The 26,000-nt window shown below is 39.8% G+C and overlaps 1 protein-coding gene across 3 annotated transcripts in view; it reads right to left on the bottom strand.

Annotated features, from left to right (window-relative positions):
• Nucleotides 1-5,688: 5,688 nt before the first annotated feature.
• Eps15 (epidermal growth factor receptor pathway substrate 15) overlaps nucleotides 5,689-26,000 on the bottom strand; it is a 106,262-nt gene continuing 85,950 nt past the window's right edge. For 2 of the 3 annotated variants that reach the window (XM_031378162.1, XM_031378163.1), the window contains exons 20-25: nucleotides 24,152-24,288; nucleotides 21,488-21,557; nucleotides 15,036-15,112; nucleotides 13,533-13,695; nucleotides 10,579-10,760; nucleotides 5,689-8,197 (exon numbers count right to left, since the gene is read on the bottom strand). In XM_031378162.1, the coding sequence (XP_031234022.1) occupies nucleotides 8,051-8,197; nucleotides 10,579-10,760; nucleotides 13,533-13,695; nucleotides 15,036-15,112; nucleotides 21,488-21,557; nucleotides 24,152-24,288 (776 nt within the window). In that variant the 3' untranslated portion in view covers nucleotides 5,689-8,050. The remainder of the gene's footprint in view (nucleotides 8,198-10,578; nucleotides 10,761-13,532; nucleotides 13,696-15,035; nucleotides 15,113-21,487; nucleotides 21,558-24,151; nucleotides 24,289-26,000) is intronic. The other variant, XM_031378164.1, reaches the window with a different exon arrangement.

The following is a 26,000-nucleotide window of genomic DNA, read 5'->3' as shown; positions in this document are numbered from 1 at the left end:
CATTCTGCAGTTGATAGAAGGTTAATTTCTGGAGACCACGTTGTAGAACTGTCTTTCTGGCCCACGGTTCCTCTCTGCCTATGGTCTCTGTCCCTGGCTGGGCTAAGCAGCCCCAAGTACATCTGGGTAGTCACTCGTCTCTGCTAGGCAGAGATGAGGTGACATTTCCCCCTTTCTCAGAGCCCGAGAATGTACCTATCTAACCACAAAACTAGTGTGTCCAGACCTTGACATTCCAGCTTGTGTGTACCCACAGGCTTTAGAAACTCCTGGTTCAGCTTGGCAGTGTTGGGCACTGAAGAGAGCCATGGCTCCCCTGGATTTATTTAGGCAAGAGATCTCAGAATAAGAAGCCTCTGTCCTGCAGGCAGAGCCCAGTCTATTGACAAAAGATTAAAGTTCCACACTGCCTCTGGGATCTCGGCCAACACCACCTCCTCCAGGAAGCCTCTTGGGTTCCCTCCCTGGAAGTCTCTCCCTGTCCAGAGGTCACATTTTTTTTTGTCTCTTTTCCTCAAGTATTTAAGACTACATTTTTTTTAACTAAAAAAAATTTTTTTAAACATTCAACTTGTGTGTATGCATTTGTATTTTGAGTTCAAAGGCCAACTTTTGAGTCAGCTTTCTTTCGACTCCTGAGGGTTCTGGTGACGGAATTCAGGTGCCTTTTCTCAACGAGCCATCTCATTAAGTCCAGTACTACCTATTTTTAATAGTAGTCCACAGAATCAGTCTCATTCTTCAAATTCCCTCTTCTTCCCTCTCTCTCTTCCCTCCTCCTGTATGTGTGTGTATGTATTTGTGTGTGTATGTATGATTATCTTTTATTTGAGGCAGGGTCTCACTCTGTATCTTAGGCTGCCCTTGAACAATCTTCGTGCCCAGCCTCCCAAGTACTGGGATTACATACAGGAGCCACCACACCCAGCTCCATCCTTCAGCTTTCTATCTGAGGGTACAGAGAAGCACATCATGTCTGTCTTTCCTGGAACTGCTACACAGTTCACTCACACAGTTGAGTGAACCAGGGAACCAGTACACAGTACGTTGTTATCAGTAGCAGGTACTACAGGCAGGGTTTACACACCAATTCCAATGTGGAAAATGACTGAAGAGCTCCCGACCTGCCTGGGTGACAGTTATTGCCCCCTCTCCCACACCCCAACCCAGCTCGGTAGTTTAGAAATTGAGTCAGGAGTTTGGGGTTCAACCCAAAGGTTCTTAGACGTCTGGGTGTTTGCCACTTTTCATTGTCTACTTAGAACTATATTTGGCATTATCTTAAACTCTTCACAAGTACCAACTACATCCTCAAACAACCCTACAGGCTGTATTTAGAACTCAGGTTTTTTTTTTTACCCCCAAAGATTTATTTTTATGTGTAAAGGTGTTTTACCTGCAGGTACTCAGTGTACCATGTTTGTGCATTGCCCACACAGGCCATAAGAGCATAAGAGCATGTGCAATCCCCTGGAACTGGAGTTACAGACTAGTGTGAGCTGCCAAGTGGGTGCTGGGAACTGAACCAGAGTTCTCTGCAATAACAATGCTCTTACCATGGAACCATCTATCTTTCCAGCCTCCCACTTTGCAGCTTTAATAACTGAGACAGGTAGGCAGAGAGGAGTAATTTGTTCCAATAACATATATGCCAGGAAAGCGTTAGAGGCATGTTACTCCTACCTGTCTGTCTGCCATGCTAGTTCTTAGGATGCACAAAGTACTTAGGAACCACATTCCCAAGCTCATCTTATTTTACATCTTGTAATAATCCTGAGGTAGAATATAGTTTTATCCCCAGCTTGCTCTAGAGCCAATGCCTAAGCTAAAACCTGGCTGCAGGCCAGGTACTTAACCACCATCCCTGTTTTCTCACCACTGAACCTAGGACAATAATAATACATACTACAAGAGTTGTTATGCAAAACGAGAAAGCACCAACAGAGCAGTTCTGGGAATAGTATTCTGTGCACTTCCTTCAGAAATAATTTTATTCAGAGTAAGAAAATGAGGTGTTCTGTATTGACTTTAAAGGAAACAGGTTTAAACCCCTTTATTCACACCATATCAACATATTCTTAAAATGTATCATTACCTTCTCTATGTTCTTTTAATAATCGTGGGTGTCTCTGTGTGTATGTGTGTGTGTGTGTGCGTGTGTGTGTGCACCCACATGCACTAACTTACAGTAGTCAGTTACAGGCTTGGCAGTAAGTGCCTTTACACATTGAGCAACCTTGCTGACCCCCTTTTCTATCTTCTTAAAAAATGGACATGACAACTCTTAGTATCTGCAATATAAATTAAGACCTTGTATCAATAACAATTAATCCAACAATCCCAAGAGTAAAATGTTATTTTCACTGTGTTCAGAGAGGTCAAAAGAATTAGGAAAATAGTCAGACCAGAATTAGTTAATTGACATAGGGTCTTACAGTTGCTTAGGCTGGCTACAAGCTCCTGAACACAATCAATCCTGCCTCAGCCTCCCCAGTTCAGACTATAGGCATGTACTACTGTCCTTGGCTTAAGATAATATTTTTTATATCATTCATATCATTCATGTAGAATATATACAACATTTTTTGTTTGTTTTGTTTTTTTTTGTCTTTGTTTTTCTAGACAGGGTTTCTCTGTATAGCTCTGGTTGTCCTGGAACTCACTCTGTAGACCAGGCTGGCCTTGAACTCAGAAATCCGCCTGCCTCTGCCTCCCAAGGTGTGCGCCACCACCACCCGGCTATATGCAACATTGAGACCTGAATTTGAAATAGTTTTTAAAACTCCGTGGTTTTTATTTTGTCTTGTGATCCAGCAAATATTCACTGACAAATTCTATTTCCTGAGACTTAAAATGATGGTCTTTAACACACTGAAAGGTTTACATCCAATGAATCAAATGCCAAGGTATGCAGAGTTATCCCAAAAAAACAAACAGCCGCCCAACAAGCCAAACCAGGTGTTAGCTCAATAAACATATTAATCTAGAAAACCATGCCCTTGGCCCAGGCAGCTGAGATGAAGGAAGGGTAGCAAGCCTCAGATTCAATCTACTGTGGGCAAAGCCCAGTGACAATGATGATGGGAAAGTGATGTTGTTCTGGTTCTTACATCAGTGAACTCGACTAATACATACTGCCTCTTTTACTGATAAAATCAGGTTTCTAAAAAAAGGGCCCATCTTAGAGCAGGCTAAATTCACTAAAGTGATAAATGCCACCTATAAGAAGCCTCTTGAAGAAGAAATCTTTTCAAATACACATCAAACATTGTGTGGCTATGGATCCTACACTCGACTACTAAATCATAAACTGAGGATGGGGTCCAGCAACCTTTATTGAATACACCTTCCAGATCATCTGGAGGCTTCTAAACTCAGAGTTACCCTTTTCCTCTCACTAATATCTATTTAGAAGCTATGATTTGTTAATCTCAAATTGTTCTGGAGTCACTCTCCTCTTAGGGCTTAGCCATAACACTTTCGATAAACTTCTCAACTGGATAACTTTATTTTTTCCCTAAAGCAATCCCCTCAATTACCAAGGAGAGCTTATACAAAAAAAAAATAAAAAAATAAATTCATTCTTTTATCCATAAATGTAATGTATGCTTGTACTGAGCTATTTAAAGCTTACTTTCTACCTCCTTTTTATTCAGGATATGGGGGTTCATGGAATCCAGGCTGAACTTGAATTCCTTATATAGCCAACGATGACCTTCAACTTCTGAGTGTTGGCATCACAGGCATGCAACATCCTGCCAGTTTACAGGGTGCTGGGGATTGAGCCCAGGGCTTCAGTCCCTCCAGGCACTCTAGCCACTGGAATTCCCCAGCTCCTCTATAGCCCTAGTCATGTCTTCCTGAAGAGCCTCACCATTACTGGTTACCAGTCATTTTTGCTTGACTTATTGCTTCAAACTTTTAACTCAGGCTGATCTTTAATTCCGAGGACTTTTCTGTGTGAGCACGCAGAATGCTGCTAGTCTTATTAGGCATAAACCACCACCTGGCTTAAACTTGTATTTCTTTAATAAAAAGTGAGGCTGGCCTTTTCTGCCCTATGTTTATGGGGTAATGTTAATAATTTACAACTGAGCTCTCATGTCAGCAACTCATGTAAGTTAGACAAGACTAATAATTGGACAATGCTTTTATTTAGGATGTTTTCTTTTTAATTATGTGGTACCGTCGCATCGGTGTGGGAGTGTGAATGCCTGAGGAGGTCAGAAAAGGGCACTATATCCCTGGCACTGGAATTGCAGGCAGTTGTGAGCAATCAGCAGGTGCTGGAAACTGAGCTCTATAGTCTTCTGCAACAGCAGCAAATGCCCATAACCACTGGGCATCTCTCCAGGCCTTGAGAGAAGCAATGCTTCCTTCCTTCTTTTTCTTCTTTCTTGGTGGAGCTCTGGCTGACCTGAAACTCTCTATGTAGATCAGTCTGACCTCCAACTCAAGAGATCCACCTGCCTGCTTCCTCAGTGCTGGGATTACGGGTGTGCACCACCACACTGGGTTCTGAGGAGGGTTTTAAGATGTTAGGTGCAATGTAGCAGATTTACTCCTTTATGAGTGACTATAGAGATTACACATGGTATCTATCTCTACTCTGGTTTATCTCTACAAAGAATAACGCGTAGCAGTAAATCTCTGCAGCCAGTTTCTTGGGTTCCCACTTGGGAATTTCCGAAAAATGGAGACACTTGTATTTTTCAGAGTTACAGCTGTGAGGACTAAGTGTGCTGATATTTGCTAAACACTGAGGATCATAACAACTTTAAAAATGTCACTTATTATTTATCATGAACTGTGCCTATATTTTCTAGAAGCACTTTTCACACAAAATGAAATACAGTATGTAAACTCCATGCATTACCGTGTTAGAATCAAGAGATCAGATGTGTAAGCTGAAGCACACTGCTGTAACTATCTCAGTACCAGGTCCTCTATTTCCAAAAACGGGATAAAAACTGACCCTACTTAGTCCTTCGGTGAAAAATAGACAAGAAATACAAGCACAGACGCAAACTGCTCGGCCCAGGGCTTCACATGCACCACAGTCTAATGTGAGGCTTGGAAAAGCTCACATGTAAAGTGTTGGCCCAGTATGCAGGAAGGAGGCCCCGGGGTGGAAGGTGAACTTATTTCCTTAAAACAACTAGCATTAAAAAGGTGTCAAGCTGGGCAGGGTATTACATGCCTATAATTCCAACTGCTCATGAAGGTGAGGCAGAAGAATTGAATTGGAGGTTAGCCAGAGATAGCAAGACCTCCATCTAAAAAAAGACTGGCCAAACTATCAAACTCATTAATGAAGAAAATGAAGCTCAGGGAACCAGAGGCTAAAGAACTTTCTTCTGTTGCTGTTGTTGCTTGTTTTTAAAAAGGGTCTCCCTGTCTAGCGCAGGCTCACTTGGAACTTGCCACAAAGACTAGGCTGGTCTGAACTTGGGACCTGTTTGCTTTTGCCTCCTGGATTACAGGTGTGCATAACCATGTATGACTTAAAGGATTTTCTCAAAGTTATTTTCTCAAAAAACAGCAAAAAGGGATTCAAGGTGAGGAGCATCCTAAGAACACAAGGCACAAGTCCTTACTCGGCAGATACACAGCCACGCGTCTCAGGCTCTATCTTTATGAAGATACATTTCCTAACTTCCTTTCAAAAAACAGGACAAAATAACAAAGTTTGTTTATAGAATTAACATTCAACATTTATTTAGTCTCCATAGTACTGTCAGAAACCTTTATACAGGAAAATGTATGCTGATGGCAACTCGTCCCTCCTCCTACCAATGCACAGGATCAAGAACAGTGCAAAGCTTCAATGCAAAATGATATAATACACATTTTACTTATTAAAGTTTATTATTTTCATAATTACAACTGTAATTTATAAGTTTGAAACATGAGAAAAAGTCTATGAAGAGAGCACAAATAAAGCTGAACAAGTACATAAAAGATGGTTAAAACTGTCTTTGTTTCAAGCGCAGGCTTTGGAGCCAGGGTCAACAACCATAAAACATCACAAATGGCTCTTAAGACATTCATTCTATACAGTCAAGCGTGGAGATATAGATATGTTTATATCATATATACACACTTTAGTATGACATTGGCCCACTGAGCACACACATCTTAACAAAGGATAAGAGTCTCTATGACCCAGCTAAGCATACGGAAGATTAGGGCGCACTTACTACACATCAAAAGTTGCTGTTTATAAGTTATAGATATTTAATATTTTCAGAGTGTTTTTAATTAAAAAAAATTAAAGCATTTCAAACATTTTTCACTTTTCTCAGTGCAAACGAAAGTTATTCAAGTCAACTTACCTTTCTCCTGAGGAGTGAGAGGAAGGGGCAAACAGAAACACCGCCTACCACAACCCAACTTGACCTGCTCATCACCCTTTGCAGCAAACACTTAGGCCACGGGATTAGTTATCACAATTAAAGCCTTGTGACTACAATTCAGCCCTTACTTCATATGTTTAACTTTTATGCTGAAATATTTACAAAAGTAGAAAAAAGTTAGCAGTGCAAGGAAGTGGTTGAAAAGTTGTTTTAAATCCCAGCTATCCAATAGTGTGTGGAAAGGAAAAAAAAAGCACCATTTCAAAATGGTCTGATTAGACACTGGAATTTATTTATAGGCCAGGCAGTAAATTACTCTGATTAACAACAGCTCCATACCACCTCTACTTGGTTATCCTAAAGAATCTTAAATAGTTTGTAGGTGCATTTTTGTTTATCTCGGTATTACAAATACTAAATTAGTAACTCATATCTAAAAAATTATAAATTATACTCTACTTCAAATACATTTCAAATCCAGCTGACTGTCAGGCCAGTCCAGTAGAAGATGGGCTTTTAACAAAAGTAGGGCTCTGATAATTTGGCAACTCAGTTTATTTTTCCCTCAATTTAAAAAGTAGGATTTTTTTGGGGGGTGGGGTAGCTTGTCAATTTTATAGGTGAGAAAAATAAAGCAAATAAATAAAGAAATTTAAACTACAAAGATGGACAGAAAGTAAGAGGATATAACAAATGCTGTTTCTTCCATTTGTATCACTGCAAATAGCTGGGCCTTCACTAAAGAAACAAAACAGATAATGAATACCAAAGTACTTTCCAATTCTAGCTTCCTAGACGTCAGGACACTGGGAACTAAGGTCAGTGCGTCACAAGGGCAAAGTGGGCACAGACTGTGTCCGCTTACCTTAAACAGATAGGTTATATTTTAAGTTACAAATTTTCTTCACTAGCACTTACAATGAATATTTCCTTACAAATTTTATTTGTAAGAAATTGGTTTGTTTGTTCTTAACTAGGAAACATGTAGTGAGGTATCTGTTAATCTTAAAATTCTTTAAGTCCAGAGAAAATTGTTTTAAAAACATGTTTCATCTACAAGGCTTTAATACTTTTACTTAGGAATTACTTGGGGCTGGAGCAATAATGGTTTCACTTGATTCATCTAGTTTTCAATAGTGGAGTTGATCTATGCAGAATATTTCCCCATCTCTAGGTAACTTAACTATATTTTCTCCAGAAGTACATATAATGCACTTTAAACTGGCTAATTTGTACCAATCAGAAGAAACAGGATACTCTTCTCCTCCCCCCACCCCCCTTCAAGCACTCAGCTCAGAGAGTTGTGCACTTTCAGAACTCCAGTCGTTGTCATAGTAACTACAGGACAAGGGCAGCACAGCGCGAAACTATATCTGCTAGGTTCTAGAAGGCAGAAGCCGATGCTCTAGCTTTACAGGGACTAGTACAAGCAGGCAAGAGCTCACGGTAAATGCACACCAGAACAGGGGTCTAGGTGAAGCTGTTTAATTAGGGCACTACTTTTGGAAGAAAAAATAAAAGACACATTTGAAATAGCACCCCCCCCCCAAAAAAAAACCAAACTAGACTTTTGTCACATTTCTAGGAATCTCAAACCGCTTGCATCCCATGCTCATAGGTAGTCTGATGCACATGGTGAATAGCTTCAGTATTCAAGAAGAATACTGCACTGCTGACAAAGGACAGACAGCTCGTCATGCTTCTGATATCTCTGACTTGCTAAGTGCAATGGCCAGTTCCAAGTCTTCTTGCTCCTGCTGATTCAGCCTGGCGAGCCTCTGTTCTTCTTCCCGTTCACTTTCCCTTTTTGCCCATTCAATCATATCTTCTTCAGAGGGATACTGCCATTTAAAAGATCAAAAGGATGAATGAATTAAAAAATAAGCTAAGACATATAAAAGACCTTTTATAAAAGAGCACTAACTACTTGTTTTACCTACAGGAATAGTGTTAATTCCTTGTTTTTCTGAAAATTAACTACTTATTGAGCTCTGGTTTACTTTAAAATTTTAATGCAATCTATGGGGAAAAAGTCAATAAAAAGATAATAAAGCCTATAAAGTAAACTGTTAAAAGCATCACTTTAAAAAGTAGCAATTCCAGGCATGGTGGCTCATGCTTGCAGTCCCAGCACATGGGAGACTGAGGAAGGAGGACTGCAAATCAGAAGCCAATCTGGGACACAGTGATATTTTGTCTCAAAACAGGTTAAATGCTTAAGATAGAATAGTATATTTAAAAACAGGAGTGGTCTAGTCTTTCAATTCAACGTAAAATACGTGTTTGTAACCATCCTCCCTTCCTGTTTGTTTGTCTGTTTTTAAGATGGACTATTACCAGGTGGCTTATGTTGGCCTCAAACTCATGATCCTCCTGCTTGTGTCCCGAGCTGTGAGGTTACAACCATATGGCAGCATGCCTGATTGATATATCATTAAAATTAATGCCACTGGTGATAGAAAGTGGCCTTACCTGGCCTTTCAGGGAAGCCCAAAAGTATAAAGCAAAAATAGGCAAATTTTGCTACATATAAGAACATTAGATACAGAATGTGATCCTAATTATTTTTCAACATAGATTCTGATAGTCCTTAAGAACTTTTAACCCAGTTTTATATAACTAAAATGACACAGCTTAAGTAAAACCTGAATACTGATGATGATTAGATTGGAAAAAATATTTGTAACTACAACCAAATTTCAACTTCAGTAGACACTAGATACAAAATTCTCCTTGGCTTGAGTCTTATCAAGAGAAGAAGTGAAACAAACTAGAAGGCTTTGACAGTGTACCTGCGACTCTTGGTGTCTCACAGTGAAAATGGAGGACTTCATGTTGTGAGCTACTTTTATGTTGTACTATACTGAGATTCTGAAGTATAAAATAAGCAAAATGGCTCCACTACTGTTCAAGAGCCATTTCAACCAGGTCTTACTTGCAGATCCATATTTAACACACTGACTGTTACCAGCTGCCAGACAGTTATTTTAGACTGGGAATTACAATCTCCTAAGAAAGCCAATTCTCCATCCTTCTCTGCTCGAAACAACTCAAATTCCATCTGACATGGACACTGAAGATAATTCTTGCTCCTTCACACTCAGGTGGTGCCCCTGGAACCTATGAGTACAGACTCACAGGTGGGTACTGCAACTGCCTCAGTTGCAGATTCCTGCCCTCCTCTCTTCCAAGAAGCCAGAGTAGTAATGGGGATAAAATAATGAGTGAAAGGACCCAAATGGTACTCGCTGTGGCCAGGGGCATTTGGCCATTCAATTGCTCATCACCAAAGTCAAGGATAAAAGGTGATAAACAGAAAAATTCCTCTTATAGAATGGGCAGTGGTAATGAATGTCACTTTACCTGAAAAAAAAAAGAAAAAAGAAAAACAAAAACAAAAACAAAAAAAAACAACCCTTGTTAGCTACTCTAAGAATGTCATTTTTAATAGATGATGATATATGATGCCTCCACACTGGGTTACTCCATTTCTAATAGGACAAAGGACTTGCCCAGCCTATTCTCACAGTGTTTCTTAATTTTCTGAAAGAATTCTTAGATCTTAAATTTATTTCATAAAGCTGAAAAGGCTACCATGGTAGAACACAAGCTTATCATGAAAGAGTAACCGGGCTCACAGATGGATAAAAAGAACCACCACCAAACCATCAAAACTACTACATGAATGCAGCGAGTAAAGACTTTTGTTTTGTATTTAAAGAACCCTTGTACTGTTCCCTCAAATTAGAAACTGCCAAAGCTTTGTACACAAACACACATCCACAGCTACAAATATACAAGCTTCTAACTGCCAAAGCTTTGTAAAAAAACACACATCCACATCCACAAATATACAAGCTTCTTACTGGCATTGAACAGAGTAGGCAGACAGCAAACTTTTAAATCACTACCATACATAAACATTTGCTAAATAGTAGCAGTCAAGATTTTACTTATATTTGTACCATCAAGACTGAGAGAAAGGCTATATAAAACATCCTGTTTGCAAGAACCACAATGACTAAAATCAGCTTAGCAATGGAATCATCTAAGATCCAGCAAAACCAAACCAAACAGAGGTTTTGCTTGGGGGAAGGATAAGAGATAATTTTTAGTATGCTGATAAAATGATGCAAATTTGGAAGACTATAAAGAAATCCTTGAAACTCTTCAAACTATAAATGGAATGATTTTCCCCAAACAGCCCAATCACAGTACTTACAGCACTGAAGTTAGCAAAATTGCTTGGGTCAGCCTCTTTATTGGTAGTGGCAGAAGAAGTGAATGGATCACAAAACATATCAGGATCTTTTTCTTTGGGACTATCATTGCCTGGGAAAGGCTGAAATGGATCATTCAGTTTAAAGGGATCAGAAGAATCCAATTTGTTGATGGGTCTTTTCCCTGGATCAAAATCATTACAATTAACCAGTAGATACAGCAAACACAAGCACACAAGAACATGTTCACAGGGAGCATTTAAAGAGCTGCAGGTGGTGTATAGAGCAAGAGCCCAAGGCACTTTCTCAAAATGCCTTAAATAGCTGCACCAGCCATTCTCAGAGCTTTCCCTTCGCTCAAATACATTGCAAGTATAGCTAAATGGACAAAAACCAAATACAAAGTGGAAACGGGCCAAGAATCAAAATTTGTCCAAAAATTAGGTCTTTCTCCATTTAAAGAAGCACGATCCTAAGGAAGATCACAACAAACGAGAAAAATGATAAAGAATACACACAGCAATGGCCTCTGGTTGCAGCTTCAGCCTGACACTAGTGGCAGTAATAATAAATGACTGAAATTTGGCAAATCTCTTTTCTCTGGTATATTTACACAGTGCCTAGTAGCATAAAACACAAGATTAATTTGACAAAACCGCACTTATTTTTGCCATCTATAAAACTTCAAGCTGAGAATGATCAACACTTAGAAGTCCACAGCCTATATGCATAGCTGCTGAAAACTTATCTTTGACCAAAAACAATATGCTGCCCTGCTAATTCATCACCCATTGTTTTGATACCATTTTAAAGCAAATTATTTTATTTTATTTTATTTATTCATCTTATTCATTCACTCATTCATTTATTTGCTTTTAAGACAGGGCTTGTTTGTGTAGCCCTGGCTGTCCCGAACTCGCTCTGTAGACCATACTGGCCTCAAACTCAGAAATCCACATGCCTCTGCCTCCTGAGTGCGGGGACTAACGGTGTGTGCCACCATGCCCAGCTAAGTTCTTAAATTTTAAAGTCTTACTTAAAGTGTAATACTTTTTGAAGAAAAGAGGTGAAGTTTAAGTTTCTTCAAATATGCTTTTCCCATAGTGTAGTTAAGCTGACAGTCATAATGGATTCTTTTCATAAATGTTTACAAAAGATGCTTGTATCTCCTATCTATACATGCCTTCAGAAAAGTCCCATGAAAGCATGCAAAACCTGAGTTATAGCTACCACATAACAGCTAAGGCACTGAGGCTTAGACATGGGGGAATTATACATTTAAGGTCACAGAGTAATCGCTCCAGTTGCAGCTTATGAAGCCCCAAGTTTGATCTGTAGCACTACTAAAAATCCAAACAAACACAGGAAAACAAAACCAAGCCTGGGGTTAATACTAGCATTTAGGAGATGTGGGTAGGAAGTAGGAAGAAGAGGAATTCAGTGTGAGGCCAGGCTAAGCTACATGGGGTACTATCCAAAACCAAAAGGGCTGGAAATGCCACTCAGTGGTGAGAGTGCTTGCTGAGCATCTGTGATACTGTGGTTCACGAACTGAGACTGGGGCTGCCCAGAATATGAATTTAAGATCCCTAATCAATGATCTTTTCAACAAATCATTCTTTCCCTTTGCTCCTTCTACAATGATATACACTTGAATGTCTCCAGCTTTATTATTATTGTGCACGTCGTATATTATGTGTGTGTGCATATGTGCCAGTGTATGTGTGCACAGCACATGTACTGTCAGAGCAACCTTATGGAGATGGTTCTGCTCCTGAGCCTTTCCAGGGATTCTGAGATGTGAATGCAGGTCACCAGACTCATGGCCAAGCATGACCAAACAGCAATGTCCCCTGTCAAGCCATCTCATAAACCCTTGCTTTCAGTTGGAAGACACTAAATTAGGGCATTTGTGTTTTAAAAGTATACTCACATGGGTATAAAAATTTAAGTAAACAAAATACTAGATGTAAAAATTATATAGACTCTAACTAACTTCTAACCTATGATATATCTGAGTTTCCTTAAAGGATAAAAAAACTGCTTAACTTTTGAGCAGATATTTATACACTAGCAACTATATGTGCAATCTATAATCAAATACTATGGGAAAACTATGATGAAAAGGCAAGAATGATTAGCAGTAAGTGGTTAGTGGTTAGTGAACTTTGGGGGCTGAAATGTTACCCAGGAAAAGTCTAGGGATAAAGCCCAGTGTGCCCATCGGTGTGCCATTGTGTCTGCTCACAGAGCAGCCTGGCAGCATCGCCCAGGCTCAGGGAAACTGTCTTCAGAGTTACTTCATTTTGCATTAAAAACAAACCTTTCCTCGGTGCAGTGCTAAACATAACAGAGACTAAACAAAACAAAGTATAAAATACAATTTGTTCCTAGACTACAAAGAATTTTAAAATCAGATTTTAAAGCCTGGTATACACCTTTAAACCCAGCACTCAGAGGAGGAAGAGGCAGGTGGTCTTCAAGAGTCTTGAGCTGAAGGCCAGCCTGGTCTACATAGCCAGTTCCAGGCCAGTCAAGGTTACTTCATTAGATCCTGTTTCAAACAAAACAAAACATCTATTATAAAGGAATTTTAAAGAGCAAGCAGTTCCCCACCACACTTCCCTGCCTTTTTTTCCCTAAATAAAAATAAAAAATTAAGGATTTAGGGAGATTTCAAGTTAGTTTTCTCTCAAGAATATTAATTTTAAAACAGAGTACAAAATACTCCTATTCAAATGATAATCAGTGAGTTTCCAAAAACAAAGAGATTTCACCCATTCTTCTTCTGAAATGGGGATGGGAAGGGGCACATGCCCAGTCAAGAGGACAGCAGCAAGCTACTGCTATGTGCCTGGCCCTTGCTTACAGCCTTTTATATGAAGTAGGCCCACACAACACTTTCTAGAGAGAGAAAAATTATAAGGTTGTCTAGGAAAGTCTCCAGCTTGCATACCAGGGGGTGGTGGGCAGGGTCTTGTTGGAGTGCCAATCTTGGGCGGCAGTGCTGGAGGCACATCTTCACTCTTGCTGGGTGTTTCCTCTAACACAGGTTTTGCAATGGTCACACTGCTGCCAGAACTTGATGTGGTAGGATTAAAAGGATCTTCATTGTTGACCTTTGTTTAAAAAGAAATGTTTATACAGTATGGTATACACAAGTCATAAAGTACTCAGAAGAATGACTTAAGTATAATGCAGTTTTATTTCAATCCTTCCCTTTACATTCAAGAACAAACAGGATTAAAAATTGGACTGTACAAGTAGGTACTCTCACATCATCACTTATCAAGAGCAATAGACATATCAAAACAAGCCAACTCTAGATGGAAGGCTTACTGAGTATGCCTTAGGGAATACAAAACTTCCTGAGGTCCAAATGGACAGACAGTCTGATAATGGAACAAAAAGGAATGTCTGACTGCTTGTCAGTGCTTAAATATAGGAAAGACAATCTTAAAGACATGGCTTCTTGAAAAACTATGAAGACAACTCAAAAGTTGTTTTTTAAAAAGCAAACTGATCCCAGTGGAATATTAAGCTTTAATGTGAGTAATGAACTTTTCTATAACAAACTGGAATATGACTTATTTAGGCCAGTGTTCCTCCCCCCACACCCATCCCTCTCACTTTTCAAGACAGCATTTCTTCATCTATCCCTGGCTATTCTGGAACTTACTCTGTAGACCAGGATGGCCTCAAACTCACAAAGATCCACCTGCCTCTGCCTCCCAAGTGCTGGGATTACAAGTGTGGGCCACCACCACCTAGCTAGGCTGGTATTTTTCAACAGCGGCACTGCTAACGTTCTAGGATGTAAGAACTGCATTCAGGGCTGAGGGTGGTGACTCTGCGTGTGCTGGAGGATGCATTCAGGGCTGAGGGCGGTGACTGCGTGTGCTGGAGGATGTACTCACTAAGCCTTCACCTGGTTTTGAGAACCATCAATGTCTCTGGACACTGTCAAATGTTCCTTAGAGGCAGACAATTAGGCTTATCTTCAAACTCTCTCAAATCTTTTTCTCTTAGCCTAAATCAACACTACAGCTCTACTGGACAATAAGCACTCAGTGTCAGAGTTTTCGCACTTTTATGTTGGTGCAGACCCTAACAATGTCAAATAGTCAGTGTACATAGAATGGAATCAATGTTATAGCTACTGACCCAGAGAGTACACAGGGAGAAACGTAACTCAACTGGGAAAGAAACATTTAAACAGACAGCTCTAAGTATCACACTGAACAGACCTTTTAGAAGAAAATGTAATCCCCTGCACCACTGCCTGCTTATTATAGAGATGTGATTATGGCTGACCTGTAACTTGCACATGAGACCAACACCTGCTTTAGACTGATTGAAATCAAACATCACGTTTCTGAGAGAATTCTAATGGTAAGGAGGTCTGCTCCTTTGATGGAACATGATGTACTGTTACTTCCTATTAATCATTGCAGATTACCTTTGATAATGTGCTGAAGTCAGCAAATCCATCTCCAAATGATTCATTTCCAAAAACAGAAGCAAAAGGGTCTGTGGCTGGGAGTAAAGAAAGATACAGTATTTCATGTTATTTTTTATGTGGTAACATTCAGGAAAATCATCCCTAAATCTGACTGATTTCTGTACAGATTGGCTATACACCGAACATCCCATACGGTGTATTCCTTAGTATGAATCAGCTGGTAAATGGCTCTATCTAACAACCAGGTGATACTAGAAGGTAAGGTTTAAAGTTCTGGAACACATGTGAAACAAGACAGCTCTACAAACTACATTTTCTTCTTGTTGTTTGTTTCAAAGGAAGTACGGCATATGACTTTGCTATTTGCCAGTATCTCAAGTGCCAGGATCACAGTCATTTGACAACGTCCTTGGCCAAATTATCTCTAATGATATCAAGGAGCTTATAGGGTCATCAGTCACACATTTCACATGTCATTCAAGTCTCTTTTCACAAACCTTAGAATAACTGAGGTGTCACTAATTTTGACAAGAACCGAGTTCTTCATTCTCTACAACAATTACTGTATACTACTTTATTCCATAGTTACCTGTAATTGGTAAGTAGTTTCTAGCACAAGTAATCTGAATTTGTTATATATATATATATATATATATATATATATATATATATATACACACACACACACATATATATATATAACATCTATACAGTGAAGCAGATGGAGATATTATATATATCCATCCCCCCTGTAAAGCTAATGGTCACAGCAGGCATAAATCTAATTTGTGTATATTGAGGGAGGGAAGGCACACCTGCTAAAGTTTCCAGGACAGATTTGCACCTGGGACATATTTAAAATTACAAAAAGAATCGGCCAAGTGTGGTGGCACATACCTTTTATCCTAGCAGTAGCCAAGCTGAGGCAGGCATATCTCTGTGATTTTGAAGTCTACAGAGTGAGTTCCAGGATAGCCAGAGCTACAGAAAAACCCTGCCCCTTCCCAAAACAACCTCAACCCAAACCAAAGCAACAACAAAAACCAAAATTAAAACCAAAAGAGAGACAGTTTATTTAAAAAAGGGAAGCCCCTGTGAATGGAGTGAGCTATGGAACGGCATATGCTTAAAAGACGAGGATCTTAGTTCTTCTTGTTTTAAAGATGCTTATTATTTTTTCATATATGTGTGTGTACATTGTGTGCCTACATGTGTTCACACTATGTGTGCCTGGTGTCTGTGAAGGCAGAAGAGGGCATAAAATCCCCTGGAACTGCAGTTTCAGATGGTTGTGAGCTGCCATGTGGGTTCAGGAAACTGAACCCGGGTCCTCTGAAGAGCAGCCAGTGTTCGTGACAGCTGAGCCATCTGTCCAGCCCCATGGCACCTTATTTTTGTCTGCTTTGTTACCAAGGAAGTAGGGCAATGAAAGTGAAGCAGATGCGGGTAAAGAAGACAGCCCTTTCCAGGTTGGTCACAGGTCTGATTATGAAGAGGACATTGAAACATCAATCTTAGGAAATTGTGAGTTTAGCTACAGAAGGTGCTTTGCACCAATACAGCATCTGGGGAGCCCCAAAACTGGGGGATGCCCTCCCCTTACCTCTTCTGTTATTCCTAATCCACTCTCTTGATAGTGCACAAGGTAGCAAAAGAAAATGCCCCAGGTGCCTTTTCCTGAAGAAGCTGCTTATGCTGCACCATGCCCTTTCTATGTGTCTTCCCTCACAGACTTTATAAGGAGCTACAACATTTGTAGCAACACAGCTGAGTTAGGCCACATCTGAAATACTGGAAAGTATAATTTGAAAAATATTAATTGAAGAAAAAGGTATTTCTACATGACAAGTATGTAATTGCTAGAATTTTTCTACAAGATACTGAAGAAATGTACCCTAGATGACAAGAGTATTTTTTTTCCAAATCAGAGAATTAAGATTTTGACAAAAAACTGTGTCAGATGTTCATTGGTGTGAATCTGGATTCTGTCAGACCATTTGACACACATGCTGGAGGCAACCTGGCAGGCAGCATTCAGAAGCCATGAGTCACATCAGGTTTTCAATGTCAATATGCACTCAACAGCACCCTCTCTTCCCCCAAAATAAAGGTAATATATTGGGGAAAATGTATAAAAGCATAATATAAAATCATCTATAATCTTATTCTAGATGTGAATACTTCAGTATATAACTTGAACAATCTTTTTCTGTTATGATTTTCTGTAAAGGCAGAAACAATAAATCTACATTGCAGGTAGAAAACTTTGTATCCCCTCCTTAGTCTAACTAACTGGAGTTCTTATCAGCATCTGACTCACTTCTGCTTCTGACTGTCAATAAAAGCTTTCTAATGCCAGGAACTTCATTTTATTGCTTACTTTTTTTTTTTTTTTCCAAGACAAGGTTTCTCTGTGTAGCCCTGGCTGTCCTGGAAGTCACTCTGTAGACCAGGCTGGCCTCGAACTCAGAAATCCGCCTGCCTCTGCCTCCCAAGTGCTGAGATCAAAGGTGTGTGCCACCACTGCCCGGCTATTTCTTACTTTCTCCTCAAGGAGGAGCACAAGGTCTGGTAAGTAGGAGGTGCTGGTATTTGTTTAAAGTATTGTGAAAATAGGGAACAGAAGCCATATGTTTATTAAGGAGTCTCCAAATAGATGTAACAGTTCTTAGCATAACTAGCTGACCAATAAGGAAGAAAGGGACAAGTAAAAATTTCCAAAAGACTGCTGTAGAGACTGCTCGGTAGATAAGAGCACAGACTGCTCTTGTAGAGTTCCCAGCACCTACAGTGAGTGGGTGGCTCACAACTGCCTGTAACTCCAGCTCCAGGGGCCCCCAATGCTGTCCCCTGGTCTCCATGGGTATCTACACTCACAAGCACATACCTATACAGAGATACATAATTTAAAAAGAATTAAAGAAAACGTTCCCCCGGGGCGGTGGTGGTGCATGCCTTTGATCCCAGCACTTGGGAGGCAGAGGCAAGTGGATTTCTGAGTTCGAGGCCAGCCTGGTCTACAGAGTGAGTTCCAGGACAGCCAGGGCTACACAGAGAAACCCTGTCTCCAAAAAGCCAAGAAAAAAAAAAGAAGAAGAAAACATTCCCCCAAAGAGTAGCTGCTTGCCTAAGAAATCTCCCTCGCCCCTGTACCCACTAAATGTAAGATTTTAAACTCAACTTCACACAGTCTTCAAGATATAACCCTGAATCGCGTCTGCAAAGACACATTTGTATCTTATTGAGCTTTAATCAGCACCTGAAAAGACTATTTCCTGAGTTTAGGGTTAGAAAAATATTACACACACACACACACACACACACACACACACACACCATCGCATCACACCTAATCTCATCTAAAGTAGAAAAATAATGCTTACAAGTATCTTGAGTTGGCTTCTCCTTACTAGTTTTCTTTCAGAGTCTGAAGTGTCTATCCACCAGGAGTAAGCAAGTACTGAAGAACTCAAGCACCTCACGTACTTTTATTACTATCACAACTATAATTTAGTGGTAAGAGGCAATGGTTTAACTAAATTATATATATATAATAAGTGTAAATTATATATAGTAAATGTAAATTTACTCATTTTAAAAACTGATTTTGAGAGCTCACAATTCTGAATGTGATCGATACTGGCATTATAGTAACTTGTTTGCTCCAAGCTACTTTATTACTCAGTCTTTATTACACTGGGAGTTGGTATCTAATCCCCCAGATTAATTCATACTAACCTCTCTTTATCATAACCTCATTCTTTTGTCACATCAACCTAGAAACAGCACATCTTACTGGCCACAGTCCATTAAAGCACTCAGGTTTGAATTTACTTTGCTAATTTCCTGTGCTCCCAAGCAGTAGCTAGCCTACTCATCTGTCTCACTTTTAATGAAGAATGGCAATGAAACAACTGTTGAGATGAAAATGGTTAAGATCCCATTGATCTAGGATTGAATCTAGTAACTGGCTCACCATCGCATAAACTGGATAACACTGATCAAGCTATTTAATATTATGGCACTTAGTTTCCTGGTATTTAGATTTCCTCTGTATTTTAACAGAACCTCTTTATATTAAAAACAATTTTCATTACTCTTCGAAAGCCACTCATCTTTAAACTTAGGCCAAGATCTTTAAAAGTAAATGCCAAACAACTCTTTGTAGGGCTGAACACAGAATTAGGAGAAAGAGGCACTCACAACAAAGTAAAATGTACTGGAGAATATTGGTATGGGCCTTTTTTTGGTGGTTTGACATGTTCTTATTATTAGGTGTCATATTGTAATTATTTTCATAGGTTTGATTTTTCATTTGGAAACAAGGTCACACTATATATAGCCCAGGCTGGCCTTCAACTCTCAATCCTCCAGGCTCAGTGTCTCTAACGCTAGGATTACAGATGTGTACCTAGCCCTGACAGTCTGAGAGATTTCAAGGTAAGTTTAAACTTTTGTGGTCCCGAATGTTTGAAACTGATGCTTTTTCTAGGCTGACAGACAACACTGCAAATGTCAACTCAAGTTGCAAGCCCTGGCCAGGCTCTGAAGGGAAAGCAGTCAGGACCATGGGGTACCTGGGCCCATCCTGTGGTTATGGAAGAGGTCTATGGAGATGGTGATATTCGCCTAGCACATTGCTCAGACATCGCAAGTCTTTTTCACAACCACAGCCGTCAAAACTTCTGGTGTGCTTTTTGGCATTGTCTTATTTGGTTCTCAAATATTTGTCATCTGGGAGCAGGGCCCAGAATGACACAGAAGCAACATGGAGAAAAGGCTACCGTATTGTTCATGAGTGGAAACAACACCATTGTGGTACAATAGAGAGCAGGAAGAAAAATCTGAAGAACAGGCAAACTCCCATGGAGAACAGCAGGCCCGGGCACACCTGCCAGTTGTTGCAGTTACCACAACTTCCCCCTCTCAGCCCATGACCTAATTAGTACCCTACCACCCCTCTCTACAAACAGAATCCCATGAGCCCAGAATCATACAGCGAGATTGTCCTGAAACAAGACCCAATCTTTTGAGCAAACACCTGGCCATGGTGCTGCCACAGTGTTCTAGACACCATACAATGACCATGAGACACCTCCAGGAGAACTAAAATGCCCACAATCCCAGATACACAGCCTCCAAAGAAGGCAAGCTGACCCTCAGGACCATGCCTTTTTTTTTTTTTTTCGAGACAGGGTTTCTCTGTGTAGCCCTGGCTGTCCTGGAACTCACTCTGTAGATCAGGCTGGCCTCAAACTCAGAGATCCGCCTGTCTCTGACTCCCAAGTGCTGGGATTAAAGGTATGTGCCACCACCGCCTGGCTTATGGGCCACCTTTTAAGATATATTTTATGTATGAGTGTTTTGCTTGCATGTATGTATGTGCATCATATGTGCCCGTTCTCCAGGAGGTCAGAGAGGGCACTGTAGGTCTTCTGCAAGAGCCATTTCTCCAGCCACCTCTTTTTCTTTTCTGAATAGGTTCTTCTTTTGTAGTCCAGGCTGGTGTGGAATTCACTATGTAGTTCTTATATAGCCCAGGATGGCCATGAACTTATAGCAATCCTACTTCATCCTCCTAAGAACCAGGATTAAAGTGTTATCATCAATCACCCCCAGATAATTTTAAATCATCTTTTTCTTTCATGTATTTTTAGTATCTGTGTGTGCATGTGCATGGTTTATGTTGAGCTGGTGTGGGCACATGAATGTTCATGGCAAGGTCAGGACAAAACATTAGATGTTTTCCTTTATTGCTCCCCTCCTTAGTGCCTTAAGACAAGGTTTCTCACTGAACCAGAAGCTTGTCATTTTGAACAGGCTTGCTGGCCAGTGAGCAAGTGAGCCCTAAGGATCTGTCTGTCTCTGCTCCCCAGTGCTGAGGTTAGGGAAGTCCAGCCATATCTAGCTAGCTTTTTATGTGAGTGCTGGGGATTCAAACTCAGGCCCAATGATTGCATAGCAGCAGGGCTCTTACCCACTGAACCACCTTTCTAGCCAAAAACTACACTGTACATATCAAAAGCTTCTAATTGGTTTTACTGACACTGAAGTACATAGTTTAGAAACACCTTTTAGGAGAATGATAAACGAGATAATGAGTAAGGAAGCAAAAGGTAATACACAAATATCTGTTGCTACTACTAGTATGTTTTAAGTGAGAATAATTATACGTCAATTTAAAAGTCATAATTAGTGAGGGCAAGAATGTTTAGAAAAGGGGCTGGAGAGGTGGCTCAGCAGTTAAGAGCACTTGACTGCTCTTCTGAAGGTCCTGAGTTCAAATCCCAGCAACCACATGGTGGCTCACAACCATCTGTAATGGGATCTGATGCCCTCTTCTAGTGTGTCTGAAGACAGCTACTTATACATACTTACATATAATAATAAATCAATCTTTTTAAAAATGTTTAGAAAAGAAAATCTAAGAATCTGAGAATGGTCTTTACCTGAATCACGAGCTGCAACAACAACTGTTCCACCAGGAGCAAATGGGTCATTGTGCTTCCAAGCTTCTACCTAAAGAGAGCAGTACAATCTGTGACTGAGAGGCAATATTTCATGGAACTTCACCATCAAATCTAAAAAAAAAGTACTTTACAAAGTTCTAAATTAGAAAGCAAACATTTGGAACAGAGTTTTTCCTTTCTTGATATAGTCTCAATGAATGGAAACAATTACTCTCTGATTACAAAATACTTATCTAAAAAGTATGCGGCATATGTATAATTTAACAAGTTAAGTTCATGTGGACACTCAACCACCTCACAGGAAGGTCCCGACATTCAGTAGACTCCATGCGCCTTTCTCCAACCCCTCTTCTGCAGAGTCACTTTTTGGTAGTACTGGAATTGAATCTAGAGCTCACACATCCTAACCAAGCACTCTGCTGTCCACTGAGCTGGCACCATCCAGGGACATAGAGAAGAACAGATAGGAGTGATGATTATATCAGCAGCCTCTTATTTTAATAGAGAAAGTATGAGATGAAAGCAAGGAGGTATTTGTTTTGAAAGTACAAAACAAAAAGTAAGCACAAATGGGTGAAACTTCACAGGCAGGGAGGGGAACAGGAGAAATGTGTCATTTATAAATTAGGAAGAGCATACTTGGCTTGAGAGCAGTGGAGAACAGAGTTAACATGAAGTAGGAAGAGAATTCGAACTGCCATATATTTTAGAGGAATCTGTCATATGGTCTACATTACAAACTAGGTATGGTAGTCTTGTGGAGATCACAAACATTCAGTTATAAAGGTGTTCCTCAAAATTTATATCAGTGGAAAATACCAACTACTGGGCAAGTAACTCTTATTAATGAATAGAGTAAGGAAATAATTTAAGAATACCAAAAAACCAGCCTGGTCTACAGAGTGAGTTCCAGGACAACCAGGGCTATAAGAGAAACACTGTCTTGAAAAACAAACAAAAAAAAACAAAAAAAAAAAAACCAAAAAAACAAAAAACCCAACCCAACCCAACCAAACCAAACCAATTACTCTTCTAAGGAAGTAATCTTCACTTAAGATTAATAGATGACAAAACAGTTGTGTGAAATGCCCATCGGTAAATCGTGCCTCTCTTGGTCTAGTTTACTTACAGAAATATTGCTGCCAATCTCCAAACAAAAACAAGCAAATATTTCATTGTATTATTCTATTTTGAAGATTTTAAAATATCCAGAGTATAAATTTATTTTTATTTTATGTGTGTGAGTGTTTGGGCTGCATGTATATATAGCTGCTCTGTGTGCTGGGGGGGGGGGGGGGGGGGGTGTCGGCCTGTCTGTCTCACATGCCACACCCACATGCCTGGTGCCTGTGGAGGGCAGGAGAGGGTGTCACAGCCCTTGGAACTGGAGTTACAGACAGCTGTGATCTGCTGGTGGGTGCTGGGAACTGAGCCCAAGTCTGTTACCTGTTGAGCCATCTCTGTAGCTCCTTATAGTTTTAAAAAGCCTCAGACAAAAATGTCTTGGGCATATTAAGGTAATGTGATTTTTTTTTAAAGATTTATTTTTAATCATGTATAAATAAGTGCATGTCTCATGTGTGCCAGTATCTCAGGAGTTAGAGGCAATGCATCCTCTGGAGTTGGAGTCATAGGCAGTTGTGAGTATGGGTGTTGCCTGACATGGGTATTAGAAACTAAATTTGGGTCTTTCTGGAAGAGAAATACATATGTTTAACTGTTGAGTCATTTCTCCAGCCAGGATGTCATATATCCTAAGATATTCTCAAACTTACTATGCAGCCAAGATTGGCCTTGAATCCTCTTGTCTCCACTTCTCCAGCACTGGAATTAAACCTTTTTACCACTGCACTCAGTAGGGTAAATGTTTTAAATGTAGAATGTCTTTATTTTTAAAGCAGGAGTATTAACATCTGCTTTGCAAAGTTGAAAATGAAGATCAGAGCAATGGCTATATAGTACTGAGGCTGTGGCTATTAAGCAGAGGCGGTAGACACATTCTCAAGAGAGCCTGACATTCAGTGTAAATTTATACTTTTCAAGATTAACATTCCAGGTATAACTATAAACAACATGAATGATTTTATTTTTTCTAAAATATTAATGTTTCCCTTTGGGCTGGAGAGACTGCTCAGTGTAACCACTGACTGTTCTTCCAGAGGTCCTGAGTTCAATTCCCAGGAACCACATGGTGACTCACAACCATCTGTAATGGGATCCAATGCCCTCTTCTGGTGTGTCTGGAGATAGCTACAGTGTACCCATACAAATAAAATAAAATAAATCTTAAAAAAAAAGAATTTAACGTCTCCCTTTAAGTAATTTCCATTTTTTTCAGTAATACAACAGATATTTATAAAAAGTTTTACTTAAGACTGGCTTTTGGATTTCCAGTCACATATTTAGCATCACCAATGGATAAGGACAACTTCATTCTTATACACTGTAAATCATCTGCTCCTCTCCAGTGGATGATCAAAGTATGAAATACTACATTAGACAAAACCCTGGATGGGTGGGATCCAGACAAACTTCAGGTAGACCATTAAAATAAACAAAAGGAAGCTTCCATCACTATATATTCAATACATTTCCTTAGACACTTGTTCATGAGGCCGAACAGTCTTAAATCCTGCCACTCACCGATGTATTACTGCTGTTGCTGGATGCACTGAAAGGGTCGGAACTTGAAGTGGTAAAAGGATCAGTAGAAGTCTGCTTAAAGAAGCAATCAGATGCAAATGGATCTGAACCTTTGAAAGGATCACCACCAAATGGATCTAAAAAGAAGAAATAAAACAAAAGTAAAAAGCTGAAAACCTAATGTTTTCTATTGCCCATAGGCATTATCATTGCCTTACTTAAAAGACACTTTGAGGACTGGAGAGATGGCTCAGCGGTTAAGAGCACTGACTGCTCTTCCGAAGGTCCTGAGTTCAAATCCTAGCAACCACATGGTGGCTCACAACCATCTGTAGTGGGATCTGATGCTCTCTTCTGGGGTGTCTGAAGACAGCTACAGTATACTTACATATAATAATAAATAAATCTTAAAAAAAAAAAGACACTTTGAGCTTTTGCTTTCTTGCTTCTCTCTTGCCCTCTTGCTTCCCCTCTCCCCATTCCCTTCCCCCTTTTCTACAGGTGGCCATGGCAGCACTTCTCTACTTATTCCCGTCTCTGCCTTTCTACAATAAACACCTTAAAACCAAAAAAAAAAAGACACCTTGAGGCATTCCTTATGAGCCACTGTGAGGTGGGGCTGGGTCTGTCCACCACTTAGACTCAAAAAGCTATAGCCAGTATTCTTTACTTCTTTTTGTCCCTTTCTGAAACTGGCCAGAGCCAGAGCATCTTCTGGTACTGTGTGTTCTCTTACTCTTTCTAAAGCTCCTGTCTGTTCTCAGTGTGGCTGCTTAACCACCATGCAGCTGACATCCATGCCAGCTCACTTACAACTCTGCTTCTCCCTTCTCTTCTCCATTCCTCTCCTCTAAGCAACTGGTGAGATTTACACCTTGCCTGCCTTGGTGTTTTTCTTTTAAACTCAATAAAATTGCCCTGTTTGAATAGACTTGATTTTCAAAAAGTAAAATCACTTTGAACTCCTAGAGAACTTCAAGTTCCCTTTTTGTTTCAGATTTTATTCTGCTTTCAAGAAAAATAGAGCTTTTCACTTACTCAACTTTTTAGTTAGCATTTAATTTTAAGGGATCCAGTCCTAAGTTTTCTAGTACTATGCTTATAAAAGAAACAACAAAAACTTTAAAATGCATTTCCTTCTCTGAGTTCAAGGCTAATATACTGAAACACGTAGGAAACAAGACTTCTTTTATTCTAGTGAAAAATCTCAGAAAAATGATCATTTCAAATTTAGTAATTTTTCAATGCCACCAACTCATATGACCAGTCTAAAATTGTAGGACAGTAAAACTATTTTATAGCCTTGAATTCTGTAGTAGTATATAGACTCATATTAATTTAACTTTTACACAATACGGAAAAATTAGATTTTGTCTTTTTAGATTAAAATATTTTTTTAAAGATTTATTTATTTTATGTGTATGAGTACACTGTATCTGTACAGATGGCTGTGAGCCATTGTGTGGCTGCTGGGAATTCAACTCAGGATGGCCCTACTCGCTTCGGCACAATACAGATGCACCAGAAGAGGGCGTCCAATCTCATTACAGGTAGTTGTGAGCTACCACGTGGTTGCTGGGATCCGAACTCAGACCTTCTTCTTTCTTTGGAAGAGCAGTCAGTGCTCCTACCCGCTTGAGCCATCTCACCAGCCCCGAGATTAAAATTTTAAACTATGCAGAGGTATTAGTTCCCCTCAGCTAGAGTTACAGACAATTGTGAGCTACCCTACGGAGGTTGGTAATCAAATGATGGTCCTCTGCAAAGAACAGTACAGTCTCGTTCTGATACAACTAGGATCACAGGAAGGACTGACTCCAGTCAGATTTAGCAAGGGCAGGTAGCACTA

The sequence above is a fragment of the Mastomys coucha genome, unplaced genomic scaffold (assembly GCF_008632895.1).
Source record: "Mastomys coucha isolate ucsf_1 unplaced genomic scaffold, UCSF_Mcou_1 pScaffold18, whole genome shotgun sequence".
Lineage (NCBI taxonomy): Eukaryota > Metazoa > Chordata > Mammalia > Rodentia > Muridae > Mastomys > Mastomys coucha.
This window is presented reverse-complemented; position numbering and strand designations above follow the sequence as displayed.